Genomic DNA, 17,202 nt, shown 5'->3' with positions numbered 1-17,202 from the left:
GTTCTGGGACATACACTCCATACAGCTGTTTCAACCGCTGTATGGAGGGAATGTCATAGAACTGTCAGAAATAGACTATTAATGACAGTTCTGGGACTGTCCTTCCATACAGCGGTTGAAACATTGTATGTATTTGTTTCCATAAATGGATCCATTTATGGAAACAAATACATACAATGTTTCAACCGCTGCATGGAAGGACAGTCCCAGAACTGTCATTAATAGTCTATTTCTGACAGTTCCATGACATTCCCTCCATACAGCGGTTGAAACAGCTGTATGGAGTGAATGTCCCAGAACTGTCAGAAATAGACAGAAACTGTCACAGAACTGTCCTTCTTCTCATCCTTCTCCTTCTTCTCATCCTTCTTCTCATCCTTCTTCTCATCCTTCTTCTCATCCTTCTCCTTCTTCTCATCCTTCTCCTTCTTCTCATCCTTCTCCTTCTCCTTCTTCTCATCCTTCTCCTTCTTCTCATCCTTCTCCTTCTCCTTCTTCTCATCCTTCTCCTTCTCCTTCTTCTCATCCTTCTCCTTCTCCTCATCCTTCTCCTTCTCCTTCTTCTCATCCTTCTCCTTCTCCTTCTTCTCATCCTTCTCCTTCTCCATCTTCTCATCCTTCTCCTTCTTCTCATCCTTCTCCTTCTCCTTCTTCTCATCCTTCTCCTTTTCCTTCTTCTCATCCTTCTCCTTCTGCTTCTCCTTCTCCTTCTCCTTCTTCTCATCCTTCTCCTTCTTCTCATCCTTCTCCTTCTTCTCATCCTTCTCCTTCTCCTTCTTCTCATCCTTCTCCTTCTTCTCATCCTTCTCCTTCTTCTCATCCTTCTCCTTCTTCTCATCCTTCTCCTTCTCCTCATCCTTCTCCTTCTTCTCATCCTTCTCCTTCTCCTTCTTCTCATCCTTCTCCTTCTTCTCATCCTTCTCCTTCTCCATCTTCTCATCCTTCTCCTTCTCCTTCTTCTCATCCTTCTCCTTCTTCTCATCCTTCTCCTTCTCCTTCTTCTCATCCTTCTCCTTCTTCTCATCCTTCTCCTTCTCCTCATCCTTCTCCTTCTCCTTCTTCTCATCCTTCTCCTTCTCCTTCTTCTCATCCTTCTCCTTCTTCTCATCCTTCTCCTTCTCCTCATCCTTCTCCTTCTTCTCATCCTTCTCCTTCTCCTTCTTCTCATCCTTCTCCTTCTCCTTCTTCTCATCCTTCTCCTTCTTCTCATCCTTCTCCTTCTTCTCATCCTTCTCCTTCTTCTCATCCTTCTCCTTCTTCTCATCCTTCTCCTTCTTCTTCTCATCCTTCTCCTTCTTCTCCTTCTCCTTCTTCTCATCCTTCTCCTTCTCCTTCTTCTCATCCTTCTCCTTCTCCATCTTCTCATCCTTCTCCTTTTCCTTCTTCTCATCCTTCTCCTTCTGCTTCTCCTTCTCCGTCTTCTCATCCTTCTCCTTCTCATCCTTCTCCTTCTTCTCATCCTTCTCCTTCTTCTCATCCTTCTTCTCATCCTTCTCCTTCTTCTCATCCTTCTCCTTCTTCTCATCCTTCTCCTTCTCCTTCTTCTCATCCTTCTCCTTCTTCTCATCCTTCTTCTCATCCTTCTCCTTCTTCTCATCCTTCTCCTTCTTCTCATCCTTCTCCTTCTCCTTCTTCTCATCCTTCTCCTTCTTCTCATCCTTCTCCTTCTCCTTCTTCTCATCCTTCTCCTTCTTCTCATCCTTCTCCTTCTTCTCATCCTTCTCCTTCTCCTCATCCTTCTCCTTCTTCTCATCCTTCTCCTTCTCCTTCTTCTCATCCTTCTCCTTCTCCTTCTTCTCATCCTTCTCCTTCTCCTTCTTCTCATCCTTCTCCTTCTCATCCTTCTCTTTCTTCTCATCCTTCTCCTTCTTCTCATCCTTCTCCTTCTCCTTCTTCTCATCCTTCTTCTCCTCATCCTTCTCCTTCTTCTCATCCTTCTCCTTCTTCTCATCCTTCTCCTTCTCCTTCTTCTCATCCTTCTCCTTCTTCTCATCCTTCTTCTCATCCTTCTCCTTCTTCTCATCCTTCTCCTTCTTCTCATCCTTCTCCTTCTCCTTCTTCTCATCCTTCTCCTTCTTCTCATCCTTCTCCTTCTCCTTCTTCTCATCCTTCTCCTTCTTCTCATCCTTCTCCTTCTTCTCATCCTTCTCCTTCTCCTCATCCTTCTCCTTCTTCTCATCCTTCTCCTTCTCCTTCTTCTCATCCTTCTCCTTCTCCTTCTTCTCATCCTTCTCCTTCTCCTTCTTCTCATCCTTCTCCTTCTCATCCTTCTCTTTCTTCTCATCCTTCTCCTTCTTCTCATCCTTCTCCTTCTCCTTCTTCTCATCCTTCTTCTCCTCATCCTTCTCCTTCTTCTCATCCTTCTCCTTCTCCATCTTCTCATCCTTCTCCTTCTTCTCATCCTTCTCCTTCTTCTCATCCTTCTCCTTCTCCTTCTTCTCATCCTTCTCCTTCTTCTCATCCTTCTCCTTCTCCTTCTTCTCATCCTTCTCCTTCTTCTCATCCTTCTCCTTCTTCTCATCCTTCTCCTTCTTCTTCTCATCCTTCTCCTTCTTCTCATCCTTCTCCTTCTTCTCATCCTTCTTCTCATCCTTCTCCTTCTTCTCATCCTTCTCCTTCTCCTTCTTCTCATCCTTCTCCTTCTCCTTCTTCTCATCCTTCTCCTTCTCCTTCTTCTCATCCTTCTCCTTCTCCATCTTCTCATCCTTCTCCTTTTCCTTCTTCTCATCCTTCTCCTTCTGCTTCTCCTTCTCCGTCTTCTCATCCTTCTCCTTCTCATCCTTCTCCTTCTTCTCATCCTTCTCCTTCTTCTCATCCTTCTTCTCATCCTTCTCCTTCTTCTCATCCTTCTCCTTCTTCTCATCCTTCTGCTTCTCCTTCTTCTCATCCTTCTCCTTCTTCTCATCCTTCTTCTCATCCTTCTCCTTCTTCTCATCCTTCTCCTTCTCCTTCTTCTCATCCTTCTCCTTCTCCTTCTTCTCATCCTTCTCCTTCTTCTCATCCTTCTCCTTCTTCTCATCCTTCTCCTTCTCCTTCTTCTCATCCTTCTCCTTCTTCTCATCCTTCTTCTCATCCTTCTCCTTCTTCTCATCCTTCTCCTTCTTCTCATCCTTCTTCTCATCCTTCTCCTTCTTCTCATCCTTCTCCTTCTCCTTCTTCTCATCCTTCTCCTTCTCCTTCTTCTCATCCTTCTCCTTCTCATCCTTCTCTTTCTTCTCATGCTTCTCCTTCTTCTCATCCTTCTCCTTCTCCTTCTTCTCATCCTTCTTCTCCTCATCCTTCTCCTTCTTCTCATCCTTCTCCTTCTCCTTCTTCTCATCCTTCTCCTTCTCCTTCTTCTCATCCTTCTCCTTCTCCTTCTTCTCATCCTTCTCCTTCTCCTTCTTCTCATCCTTCTCCTTCTTCTCATCCTTCTCCTTCTCCTTCTCTTTCCTCATCTCCAAGGGCATTTAAATTAAAGGTACAGTGTTCTGCACTAATTTAAAGGCTCTCTGAAGCCTAGAAACCCTTTTTATAAGTCATCTTCGTAGCGAAGAAATTCGCATCGAATCGAATTTCACACTGGAATTCGCCGAATCAGCCGAATCGAATTTTTGAGAAATTCGCTCATCTCTAAGTTATATTTGGCAAGATTTGGAATTTTCAATTTGCTACAATTTCTGCTAAAATAGGACAATATGTGAAAAATGTGGCATTTTTACAATGACAGCATTGTAGTCAAATGAAAAAGTGGCATTAAAGTGGTTCTAAAGGCCGAAGGGTTTTCTACCTAAATGCATTCTCTGCATTTAAAAAAAAACTGTGTAAACCCCCCCCAGCCCCCATTATATTTACCTGAGTTCGATCTCTACCCAGCACTGTTCCTGGGAGCTCTCTCCTCACTGGACAGAGAGGCAAGAGAGGGAGCTATTGGCTCCTGCTGCTGTCAATTACAGCCAGTGAAGAGGCAGTGGGGGGTTGGTCATTCCACACTCTGTGTGTCAATGAACACACACAGCGCAGCTTAGGAGTAAGCCTGCACGAGTGTCCCCATAGCAAGTGGGTGACTATCGGGGGCACTTGGAAGGAGAGAGGAGCCAAGAATGGGAGGAGGTTTGAGGCTGCTCTGCTCACAACCATTACACAGAGCCGGTAAGTATGATATGCTTGTTGTTTTAAAAAAATAGGTTTACAATTTTTTTTTTCTAATTCTTTTTATTGCATTTAAAATATTTAAATACAAAACAGAGCCTGCTGGGCATACCCAGGCTTGGCACAACAAGTATACAACATCCAAGCATACCCTACTCTAACAAGTAATTAAGAGGTATGCTCAACTCCACGTAGAAAGTCTGAATGAGAACATCATCCATCTCAGGGGGTTCAAAAACAGGGTGAGTACACCCCGTATCAGTACTAAGATAGCGGAGCATGGATCTCCATGTGTACCATAAAGAAGACCATAGGACTTTTCCCATCTCAGAGTAGGTCAAGTTGGGTTTTCGGGTTCAGCAGTGGTGGACAAGCAAGGACTCCGCCCATATGTCCCACAATCATTTTTCTAGCATAAAACAACAATAACACAAGAAGAGCCCTAGAAGCTCTGTGATGTGCCAGGTTGTCCACCAGCCCCAGGAAAGTTTTTTTTTTTTTTTTTAAAGGTGACCCAAAACTTAACCTTAAAGGTAACCATTACCCCTTTCTTTATACCTAATGCCATGTGACCACCAAGACAATGTAGGTGCAATGATGGCAATTGGATGACTTTATCAACAAATCCATGAACTAGCTGTGACAATGCTTTGACTTTTTTTTTTTTCTACTGAAGAGACACTCTTGCATTTTATTACAGTCTCAAGAAGACTGCATTAGGTATAAAGGGTTCATTTTTGATTGGATGAGCAATAAATTTACATTGCTAAAACGGCAAAACAAAATAGATAAAATCAAGAAGGATCCGTGACTAGGGATCCTAATGATTTCTCCTGTAGGTCTGATGTCAGCTCTTCCAGACCGCAGACTTCACATTATAATTTACCTCAACAGCCTCACTTATGAGGCCCCCTCAAACCCCAAAGCCCCAAAGAATCTGCTCAGGTTGCTATGGCTATAGTTTTTCCACTTCTGGCAATGTTCAAAATCCTCAAATTCCACTCTAACGTACCTACTTATTATCGTCTGTTCAATGGACGGAAATCAACATGAACTGAATATACCAATCATTGAGTACATGTTTTTAAAGCACGGACCCCAATTCGGTATGAATGTAATGCTAAGAGCACATAGTACAGCATCATGTAGAGTGGAATATGAGCAATGTTTTGTTGGCAGAGTGTAAACGAGTACTTTACAATTATTGTTGTCACAAAATGCCACTTTATCTGGAATGATGATTTGCTGATTACAAGAGATGCATGCCAAGAAACAAAATCTAATGTTCTTATTTTTACATTTTTTGTAGGGATGGACAAATCAGGTAAGCCCAACACCCAATAGCTTTTTGATTTCCTTATATGTTAATAGTACAGCTGTATTATCTGTATAGAGCTCAGTCTATAGATGATATTCAATATGGTCATCAGCCCCCGGAATATACAGAACAAAACTTCTGCTTTTAGTTTGGTTTGCTTTCTACAACTATTACTTTTTAAGGTTTGAATGTTTCCTGTACTCCCTGAAAGGGGGAAACGTATTGAAGCATTGGAATCTGGTGTAGCTGTGCATGGCAGCCAATCAGCTTTTAATTTTAGCTTGTTCATTTAAGCTTTCCCAAAATCCTGGAAGCTGATTGGGTTCTATGCAGAGCTGCACCAAATTTTGCACTCTACAGTTTTAGTAAATGAACCCCATTGTGCCAGTTAGCAAAGTCTATGCAACAGTTTGTATCTCTATCTGTGACCCCTGCAGCAAAGTGCAAATGATTGATGAATTATGTAGGTCACTAGGTCTGAGAAAAGGTTAACACTGAGATGAGAAAGATTTTCAATCAAAACAGATGCACAATTAAGAAGTGATCAATGGGCGGGTTTATTCTGTCACAGAGCTATTTTCTGTTACAATTAGTCTTAATTAGATTTTGTAAAAGGAAAAGTGATTGGTGAACAGATGAGAACTATTACATAAAAAAAAATTGAAAATCACAGGTAAAAGAACACGTCAGGGTTAATAAGTTGAGTGTTATGCTTCAAATATCAAATCATACATCAATGTATGAGGAAGCAAAACCAAACTGAAATTATTATAGTTATATCAAACATTTGGAGCGAACACCAGAATGTTAAAAACCAAATGGAGGGTTTTATTCCAAAGCATTCAAGGATCTCAATAGCCAACGTATTCTGGAGGACTCAGCCCACGTCTTCATCAGGGCTTAGGAAAATGGCTTTTAGGGAACACGAGCTGGGAATAGGAACAGGATAAATGTGTACTAAAAGTCTTGATCCTCCTTCAGAAAATGATGAACACAGCAAGGAGATTGAGACATTTGGTACACAATTATCCTGATCTCTTTTCCAGCTCATGTCCTGCAAAAGACATTCTCTTAAGCCCTGATGATGGGGGGGTTGGCTGACGCCCCTGAAACACAATGGCTATTGAGTTTGTTTGGAATAAAACTTTCTGTTTGGATTTTAACATTCTGACATGGCACTCCAAATCTTTGATCCAACCATTATACCCCCAAGGTTTCCAGTGGAGGTCCCTCAGTGTATGCAAGTAGGCTACACATCACTCAGATTCCCCATTGGGATAAGAGCACTGTGGCAATACCAATTATAGGTACAGAATAGAATCCACATAGGGTCCCAGGGCTTTTCAATCCACCATCCCAATTTGAAATTACTGACACCAGGGAAGGAAATGATAAGGAATCTAACAAATCTGAAACTCCATTTGTTGCACAAAACATTTGCAATAGAAGAAAGGAAATTATACAGAAAGTGATTATAAATAATACAGTACAATACATATAAAATCTTATTCTCTACAGAGAACTTGTCTCTGGGTCATCTGTTATATTGTGGGCACCCAGCTCCAACCCAAGTAACCTAAGGCTTCCAGATATTCTCAAAAGTATTACTTTTAACTTTCCTTATGGCTAACATTTTTTCAAAGGTTTAACGAAATTGAACCAATCCAACAGCTTCAAATGGATTTAGAGCAAGGTTTTGTTTTCAATGTCTAGTGATTGCCAGTCTTCCAAAGAATATAAGTGACCACTATCTGAACACATGGGGGAAAGTCATCTATTACTAAGTGTAATATGGTTAATGGAGGTTTAAATGAAGCCATCACCCTTGTTACTTCTGAAATAATTTGAAAGATTTTCCACTAGAAGCTTATGAGGTTTGTGCATGTCTATAAAGTGTTTATCAGGTTGCTGTGCTTTTTTAAAGCAGTTGACTGGATTTTTTTGGAATTAATTTGCTTATAAATAATAAATCTTGCCAAAACATTGAGGGTCCTGACCCTTATTTGCTCCCAGACTGATGCTATGACCCCCATTCTGAACCTATGTTCACCTATCACACTTATCTGTTGCTGAGATACCTTCATCTGCATTTATGAAAATGTTAAAGCCCAGATAGATTTAATACAGTAGATCTGTGGTCAGAGACCTTCGTGACAGTCTCAGGGGAGATAATGTGTTCAGCACTTCACAACGCCAGAGGGGAGGTCAGGTTTAACGGCAAGAGGTAAAATATAGTGTGTTTTGGCGGGGGCAGCTTCTTTCATTGTACCTGACTGAAAAAGTCTGTTGCAGCACCCAGTCTTTTAGAATATGTATTTCCAGACATTAGTTCACTGTATGTTTCTATTTCATAGAAACCCACCTACACAAAAACCCCCCCACTTTTTTTCTTTTTTTTTAGGAACTTGTTCTGATTATGACTGCCACCCAAATGCCACTTGCTCGGAATTTGGAGGATACGGGGAGTGCACATGTAAAGAGGGATTTGCTGGAGACGGAACATCTTGTAATGATATAGATGAATGTGAGGACTACTCCAAAAACACTTGTCATTATTATGGGTATGGTTCCTGTGTAAACACTGTCGGATCTCACACCTGTGATTGTCCCACTGGATTTCAGTATAAAGAAGAATTTGGCTGTGTTGATATTGATGACTGTGCAGACAGCTCTCAGAATGATTGTGATCCAATAGCTATATGTACAAATGATTATGCTGGATCTTACACCTGTACTTGTCCCGATGGATATTACGGAGATGGAAGACACTGTGAGATTAATGAATGCTTACAAGGAACACTATGTCATTCTAATGAAGACTGCATTAAGTACATTGGATCATATTCCTGTATTGACCCTTGCTCCAATCACACCGTACTTAATAACCCCTGGCGCAGTACTTCTAATACATATGATTCTAATAGTTACGGGGAGTACTGGTATGATTGGTATCATTGTGACAATGGTCTGTCTGGATGGTATCGGTTTACCGGAATATATGACCAGCAAATCTCTGAACACTGTGTACCACGATTCAGCTGTGGGACATCTAACCCCATTTGGATGAACGGCTCTCACCCTACAGTCAGTGACATCATTGTTAACCGTACAGCTTGTTCCAATTGGTATGGCGGATGCTGTACACGACCTTATAATATTTCTGTAAAAATGTGTCCAGGAGGATTTTATGTCTATAAGCTGCAGAGTACACTACGCTGCAACTTTGCCTATTGTACAGGTAAGTATTGACACAAAGCATAATTCAGTGTGTTGTCTTCACTTATAAAACAATATATACAATATACAGAATATACATACTATCTCTCTCTCTATATATGCTGTATATATAGTAGGATCTACAAAACGTTTCTACACTTTTTTTATATTTGAGTTAAAAAAAGTGCAGACACTTTTTAAAGAACATATATATATATATATATATATATATATATATATATGTATACACACACACTATATTGCCAAAAGTATTGGGACGCCTTTACACGCACATGAACTTTAATGGCATCCCAGTCTTAGTCCGTAGGGTTCAATATTGAGTTAGCCCACCCAACTGGGAAGACTGACTACAAGGTTTACGAGTGTGTCTATGGGAAGCCCATTTGTGAGGTCAGGCACTGATATCGGGCGAGAAGGCCTGGCTTGCAGTCTCCGCTCTAATTCATCCCAAAGGCTCTAATTCATCCCTAATTCATCCCAAAGGCATGTTATCAGGTTGAGGTCAGGACTCTGTGCAGGCCAGTCAAGTTCCTCCACCTCAAACTCGCTCATCCATGTCTTTATGGACCTTGTTTTGTGCACTGGTGCGCAGACATGTTGAAACAGGAAGGGACCATCCCCAAACTGTTCCCACAAAGTTGGGAGCATGAAATTGTCCAAAATGTCTTGGTATGCTGACGCCTTAAGAGTTCCCTTCATTGGAATTAAGGGGCCAAGCCCAATCCGTGAAAAACAACCACACACCATAATCCCCCCTCCACCAAACTTTACACTTGGCACTATGCAGTCAGGCATGTACTGTTCTCCTAGCAACCGCCAAACCCAGACACGTCCAGACAGAGAAGCATGATTGGTCACTCCAGAGAACACGTCTCCACTGCTCTAGAGTCCAGTGGCAGCGTGCTTTACATCACTTCAACTGACGCTTTGCATTGCACTTGGTGATGTAAGGTTTGGATGCAACTGCTTAGCCATGGAAACCCATTCCATGAAGCTCTCTATGCACTGTTGTGCTAATCTGAAGGCCACATGAAGTTTGGAGGTATTTAGCTATTGACTCTGTAGACAATTGGTGACTTCTGTGCACTGTATGCTTCAGCGTGCGTTGACCCCACTCTGTCATTTTACGTGGCCTACCACTTCGTGGCTGAGTTGCTGTTGTTCCCAGTTGCTTCTACTTTGTTATAATACCACTATCAGTTGACCGTGGAATATTTAGTAACAAGGAAATTTCACGGATGGACTTATTGCACAGGTGGCAACCTATCACGGTACCATGCTTGAATTCACTGAGCTCCTGAGAGCGACCCATTCTTTCACAAATGTTTGTAGAAGCAGTCTGCATGCCTAGGTGCTTGATTTTATACACCTGTGGCCATGGAGGTGGTTGGAACACCTGAATGCAATTATTTGGAGGGGTGTCCCGATACTTTTGACAATATAGTGAATGTATACACACACACACGTATGATTCATATGTGCTGTCTTTTCTTTCAGTTTATAAAACATTATTTGTGTTCCTTCTCTTCTAGAATCTAAATATAGCTGCTCAGGGGTAAACTGCGCTCCGGATGAGGAATGTAGAATTGTGGGTGGTGTTCCTGGCTGTTACTGTAAATATGGGTCACAGCAAGGAAATCTAGCAGGTAGGTTATAAAACATCAGGATTTCCATTTATTGAAAACTATGAAAGGAGCTCTCATAACTTTTCTAAGTGATCTACTCATAAAGGATTTACTAGGAAATGTTCCCAGTGAATTTTTGGGGCTATCTTCGCTTGTGGTAGTCTTTTGCATTCTTCTGGCATGTCATTCATCCTATGTCCCAGGTACAGTAAGCTGTCAAAACAGCTTTTAACCTTTTTTCTCCCAGGTCCGTATGGCATATGGACCTTCAGCATTGCTTCCAGCTGGCCAGGTCCATACACCATACGGACCTGCATTCCTCCTCTAAGTGACCATGAGCTTATACCAAAACTGTTCAGCAGACACCTTTGAGCAAAATAATAGCTCCTATCAATAGATGACAAACCACTGATCAGAGGTATTCACCTAAAATGTGGCGCCCCCCCACTCTTTCCCCGCCGCTACTAATTCTCTGGGATTCCCCCCCCCCCCCCACTGTTACCTACAAGTCATCTGAGCTACATTCTTTTTCCCCTTCCCTACCTAACCAAACCCTGTGGCACCGATTCTCTGTACCCTGCTGGCTTTTTTGCTGCATGGGGAGTGGCAAAGGAAGCCCCCCCGCAAATGTTTCAACCCCCCTGTGCAGTGACCCCCCCCCCTCACCAATCCGCTGGCACCCCTCTCCACAGTGCTCTCAGCAGGCTTTCCATCCCCCCCCTCCCAACGGCTGCTGCTGCAGAGAGAGATCACTGTCAGGATGGACATGTGTTTACAAGCCCCCTTCCTTTCCTTAATGAACACAGACCGCGATCCCTACTGATCGCTTCTGTGTTCACTGATCACTGACACATAGTAAACTGTGTTTACTATATATCAGTTTATGAATGAATAATACTCTCTATGCAGAGATTTATATCCATTCTTGTGCATTGCAGCTGAGGCTACAGAAAAAGGGACTGAACTCAGTCCTTTGCTCTGTCTCAAAAAGAGAGGTCAGACCTCTAATATTTCACCAAAGCCCCCCCCCCAACAAAATAAAATACTATATATTAAAAATAAAATTGTAAAATAAATAAATAAATAAAATAAATACCTAAAAAAAAATAAAAAACAACATAGAGAGCCCTGGTTCACACTAGCCGTGGCTGTGGGCTGGTTGCGGGTACAGGAATCACACCTGTTCCCACAAACACCCGCAGTCGCATCATGTTTCTCTTGCATGACGTGGGGGCATCTCATTCCACACTGCGCTCACAGGCGAGGGAACCGCTTTGTGCGGATGCAGTTTATAAAAGGTGTATGCACCTTTTCCTTGAGGGACACGCAGCACAGCAGCCCATTCATTTGCCACCAGTCTTGTTCACACAGGGCATACTACAGCGTTCGCCCCTGTGAGGCTGTGTTTACCTTCATGGGGATGCCTAGATGTTCCGTGCATCCCCATGCAAGAAGTTCCATTGATGTCAATTGGGAGCAGCAGCTACATGGACGCAGCCAGTGCTCCCAATTTGAATCCATATGGGTCCAGCTGCATGTTCCTGGTCTCAACTGTTGGGTCCGTGCATCCAAACCCACAAGGATGTTAGGTTGGGAGTTCCTGCAGCCGCTGCTGAATAGGTCTGCCTGCACGAGGATGCATGGAACACCTGGGCATCCCTGTACAGGTAACCATGGCCCTCCATGGACATACACTTTAGTACTCCCCTTGTAAACAAAGCCTTGGTAGGAATTTAGCAGGACGTTTGTAAATTATGTTTGTGCTTGCGTCCACGACTAATGATTTTAGTGTATTTTTACTGAAAATAGCTATTTGATAAACATTTTCAAACTATTGCGGGCCTAAAAAAATCAGTAGCACATTTTATTTATTCTTTAGGTCATGTACTTTCAGAAAATATACTGTGTGGTTTGGGGGGGTCTGCTACAAATTCCGAAAGCTGTAAGGGAAAAATGGTAACCTCAGATTTTTACAGTAAATTGTGTTTATTTACAGTTTTGCGCACCTTTCACCATTTCACAAAAAAGGCACAATTGTAAAATTTACAAATCTTTGTAATTTATTAACTGAATACAGTTTTAGATATATAGATTTATATTTTTAGAGATATATTCAGTAGGAATTTAGCAGGAAATGTGTACATTTTGCTGTGTTTATGTCCGCTAATAATGATTTGTGTATATTTTGTGAAAATAGCAATTTGATAAACATTTGCGCAACTATTTTGGAGCCTAAAAAATCAGTAGCACATTTTTTTTATTCTACAGGTCTTGTGCTTTCAGAAAATATATGGTGTGGGGGGGTCTTTTACAAATTCTGAAAGCTGTATGGGAAAAATGGTAACCTCAGATGTTTAGAGTAGATTGTGTTTATCTACAGTTTTGCGTACCTTCAGTTTTTACTTCACAAAAAAGGCGCAATTTAAAATGTACAAATATTTGTTATTTATTAACTCAATGCAGTTCACATTTTTTTATTTAGTAGGAATTTATAAGGAATTTGTTTTAAGTATTGCTGTGTTTGTGTCCGTGAATAAAGATTTTCGTGTACTTTTAGCGAAAAAATTGTCTTGATAAACATTTGTGTAAATATCACAGGGCCTAAAAAAATCAGTAGCACCTTTGTTTTTATTCTACTGGTCCTATACTTTCAGAAAATGTATGGTTTAGGGTTTTTTTTTTCACAAACTCTGAAAGCTGTAAGGTAAAAATAAAAAAAAAATGGAAAAATTGCAAAAATGGTCTGGCCATTTAAGTGGAGCACAGAGCTTGGAAGCGAAAGGGTTAAGGAACTTGTGGGTCTGAATTCCAAAAAGTGTTATCCAAAAGAAACCAGCAGAATAATGTGCTTCAGTGCCAGGCTGCACCCTCTTCCCCAGGGCTTCAGAAGCTGCAAATTATGACAAATCAGGACTCCAGCAGTCCAATTCATGTATACTAAAGAGAAACTATGAAGAAAAATAACTCTGGTAGCAAAGTATTGGCTGCTGGATAAATTCTCCACCAGCTTTCTTTAGAACACATGAATAGGACAGAGAGCTGATTTTTTCCCTCCTAAGCCCTGAATCATGGAATGCAGCTTGCCCCCCAAAGCAGATTGGCTTTTTATAATAAAAGGATAATGAGTGCTCCTAAAAACAGCTGCTAAAACACCAAAAGGTACCAATAAAAACCTCTCAATTATCCAAACAAAAATATAGGTGTAGCGCTAAATGAATAAATAATAAAATAAATGAATGATAATACAAATTATATATATGCTGACATAAAACTCATACGAATATAATAAAATAAATGAATGTCCACATAAAAAGTTCACATACGAAACTATATAGAGTGTATGTGAAAAATATATATTCCAGGGTAAAATTCTGCAGCAGATTAACTTGTGACTCCAACCAATAGGTAAAGTGCGCACTCACCGGAAGCGCATGGATAATGCGCATGTAATAAGGAGTAATAACTCTTTCATGGAGTTATTAAGCCCACAGGTTATCCCAGAGTTACAAGCATGACCAGAGGAAAAGGAGCCCTGTACTCAGGCTGAGCACCTATCCAATCCTAAGGGGACCTCTGGATCCAGCAGATTCTTTATACTACTCCCAACGGCTTGATGACTGCACCATAGAGGAAAAGTCCACCGGATTAGCCTGTTTACCTTGAGGATTTATATTACATGCGCATTATCCATGCACTTCCGGTGAGTGCGCACTTTAACTATTGGTTGAGTCACAAGTTAATCTGCTGCAGAATTTTACCCTGGGATATATACTTTTCACATACACTCTATATAGTTTCGTATGTGAACTTTTTATGTGGACATTCATTTATTTTATTATATTCGTGTGAGTTTTATGTCAGATTGGCTTTTTATTCTTTTAAATTAAGCTATTATGGTTCTAGTTTCTATGGTTTGAGGTTTTCTTTCACCCTTTGGTTCCTATATTTCTTCCAAGGATTCTGCGCAGGCGATTCTTAGGTTAAAAGAAGCCTATCTGGAGTCATTGCATTCTTTTAAAAACATTTTTTTTAAAGAATGAGAGAGACTAGGGATGCACCAAAATTTTGGTTTTGTTTCGGCCAAAAAGATCCCTTTCGGCCGTAGGTCGAAATGAAAAAAAAAAAGCACTGATACAGGTGCCGCAAAAACCCCGCCTCTCACCACCGCCCGCCCCTCACCGCCGGCCACTACCACCACCGGCTGCTGCTCGGTAGTTCGGCCTTACCTGAAAAACTATCGATACCGGCGCTGGGCATAGATGTGTGAATGCAAGATGGCCGCCACACATCTCTATGCCCTTGGAGGACTGGCAGCGATGTCACTTCCGGTTCTGGCCATTTTTTTTGTAAAGCACTAGATCAATGCTTTTTTTTGATCCAATGCTTTACTTTGCAGAGCAGAGATATGGGGTCTTATTGACCCCATACCCCTCCATAAAGAGGAACTGTCACTAATTATTTCTATCACAAGGGATGCTTGCATTTCTTGTGATAAGAATAAAAGTGATTCATTTTTTTTTAAATGAACAGTACCAAAAAAATAAAATAAATTAAATAATTTAAAAAAAAAAAGTTTAAAGTGCGCCTGTCCCCCGTGCTCGCTCGTAGTGGTGAACGCATACGTAAGCCATGCCCACATATATAAATGATGTTCAAACCACACATGTGAGGTATCGCCACGAACGTCAGAGCAAGAGCAATAATTCTCGCACTAGACCTCCTCTGTAACTTTACACTGCTAACCTGTACAAATTTTTAAAGCATCACCCACAGAGATCTTTAAGTACTGCAGTTTCACGCCATTCCACGAGCGTGCACAATTTTAAAGCGTGACATGTTAGGTATCTATTTCTTCGCCTTAACAACCTCTTTCAAATGTTACAAAAAAATTGGGGGATATATTGTTTATTTTAATCAAAGTGTATTTTTTTCCCAAAAATATATATTAATTTTTAAAAACTGCACATTTCGGTTTTTGGCAGAGTGCATTTTGAATTTTCGTTTTCGGCACCAGAATTTTCATTTCGATGCACCACTATGAGAGACCCATTTGGTACTCACCATAAATCCAGTGCCTTTCATCCAAGCCCATTCCAAATATTTGAGGACAACAGGCAAAATTGCTAGCTGGAGCTCTCCATAATATGCTGGAGTACCGACAATTAAAAAAAATAGATCCAATTATTGTATTTATAATATTTATTTTTAATTTAAAAAATATAGTTAGCCCAGGATAGGATCATTTTCGGCTCAACAAGGCAAATTTTATTTACAAACAGATTAGCATTCAGCTTAGAGAATACTGATGCTTAATAAGTGAACAGGTCATGGGGGAAAACGACATAGTAGCCTGTGCTAGTCTGGTATCTTTGTAGCGGGCTGATTATGCACGCTTCTTAGTTTTGACAATTAATTAAAAAAAAGTTGTTTCAAACTCCTACTGGTCTAATATTGCTAACATTCCATTTCTTTTCCTCATATCTGTTTATGTGCCTTTGTTGAGCCCCTTAGATTTTAGGTTCAAGCCTTACTAAGAACATTGCTTTCTATCCAAATCAGCACTAATCCATGGCCCCTCTTTGTTCAAAGCAACACCCCCAGCCATTCTTCTTCCAAATCCCAATGCTTAGTGAATAATAAAAGGCTGTGGCTTTTTACACTTGAATAGCAAGAGGAGGGGCATGACATTAAGAGGGGTTGGAGCTTAGTGGTGACCTGGGCAGAAGTCAGAAATTCAGGGTTTGGAGTCCAATTTATATATAAATAAATGTATTTCCATAGCCAGAGCCTGCACTTAAGCAGCAGTGTTCCTGGGTTCATTTAATCCAAGAGTTTGCTTTTTTGCTCAGATTGATAACATTATGAATAAAAGATTAGCAATGTGCTTGTCCCTCTATCCCCAAAGATATTGGTTATTATGCTCATGGCTGAATGGCACCATCTGCATGTCCTTCAGCTCTAAACAGGTTCTTTTAGAGGAGATCTCTATATAAATTAACCCTCCCCTTTAAAAATCAGTTTTTGTGTTAATGGACACCATTAATCTTTGCAGTACTGGTCTCCTAGGAGGACATTGAATTAGGTTCATACTTTGACATCCTATTTTCAGCATTCAATATGTTCCTTCTTTCTACTTATGTAGATGACCGTACACCGCAAGTCACCTGTGGTCTGGAGAATATAGAAGTGAGGTTCAGCAAATGTCTCCTGGAGCAACTGGGTTATGACACCTCATTCTTTCATCTGAAAGACTATTCCTGTGGAGGAATCACTGAAAGAAGTGATAAAAGTTACACCACTTTCATCGCACGGCCAGCAAATGGTAGTTGTGGGGGAACCATTGGGGTACGTAGATGTCGACTACCAAGTAATCTGATTTGATATAATAGGTGTCCTGTTACACAGACTTCCTAATTCTAAAAGTGAAGATATCATCCTGGAAACACAGAAAGATAAAATGCATATTTTAATTAAACTGAATGTTCTATTCAGGAAATGTTTCCATTACCATTGTCCACATTTTGTAATCCAAGGCTTCTCGCTTCCCATTACAATTCAAGGGTTATATGTTGTTTGGAAACAAATACTCATTCTTGCACAGGTGTGAATGAAAACATAGTCATCACCGCATTATATCAACTTCACTAAGTGTATTTAATGATCTGTACTCAATGAACAGCTCAATGATAGAGAAGTCAGGTCATAAAAAAAAATGTTTTCAATGGACTCTGAGAAAATGACATGAGGACATGGAGCGACCCTGCTGCTATTCACACTAAGTGCATGGATGTTTCTTTTAAGTTGCTTTTTGAATTACTTCATGATTATGTTTATATATAGGTGCCATCGATGATTTAGAAAATCGGCCAGACCAAGTCATAAAGTTCACCC

General features: G+C 40.8%; 1 protein-coding gene across 1 annotated transcript in view; it reads left to right on the top strand.

Annotated features, from left to right (window-relative positions):
• The window catches only part of LOC149453981 (uromodulin-like), an 83,383-nt gene that overhangs the window by 48,155 nt on the left and 18,026 nt on the right, over positions 1 to 17,202 (top strand). Inside the window, exons 9-12 of the mRNA XM_089687967.1 lie at positions 5,441 to 5,455; positions 7,851 to 8,687; positions 10,219 to 10,332; positions 16,454 to 16,656. Of these exons, the coding sequence (XP_089544093.1) occupies positions 5,441 to 5,455; positions 7,851 to 8,687; positions 10,219 to 10,332; positions 16,454 to 16,656 (1,169 nt within the window). The remainder of the gene's footprint in view (positions 1 to 5,440; positions 5,456 to 7,850; positions 8,688 to 10,218; positions 10,333 to 16,453; positions 16,657 to 17,202) is intronic.

Source organism: Staurois parvus, unplaced genomic scaffold (assembly GCF_062004578.1).
Source record: "Staurois parvus isolate SC_StPar_1 unplaced genomic scaffold, SC_StPar_1.0 ptg000442l, whole genome shotgun sequence".
In the NCBI taxonomy this organism is placed as follows: Eukaryota; Metazoa; Chordata; class Amphibia; order Anura; family Ranidae; genus Staurois; species Staurois parvus.
Note: the sequence above shows the minus strand (reverse complement) of the source record. Positions and strands in the feature narration are given on the sequence as shown.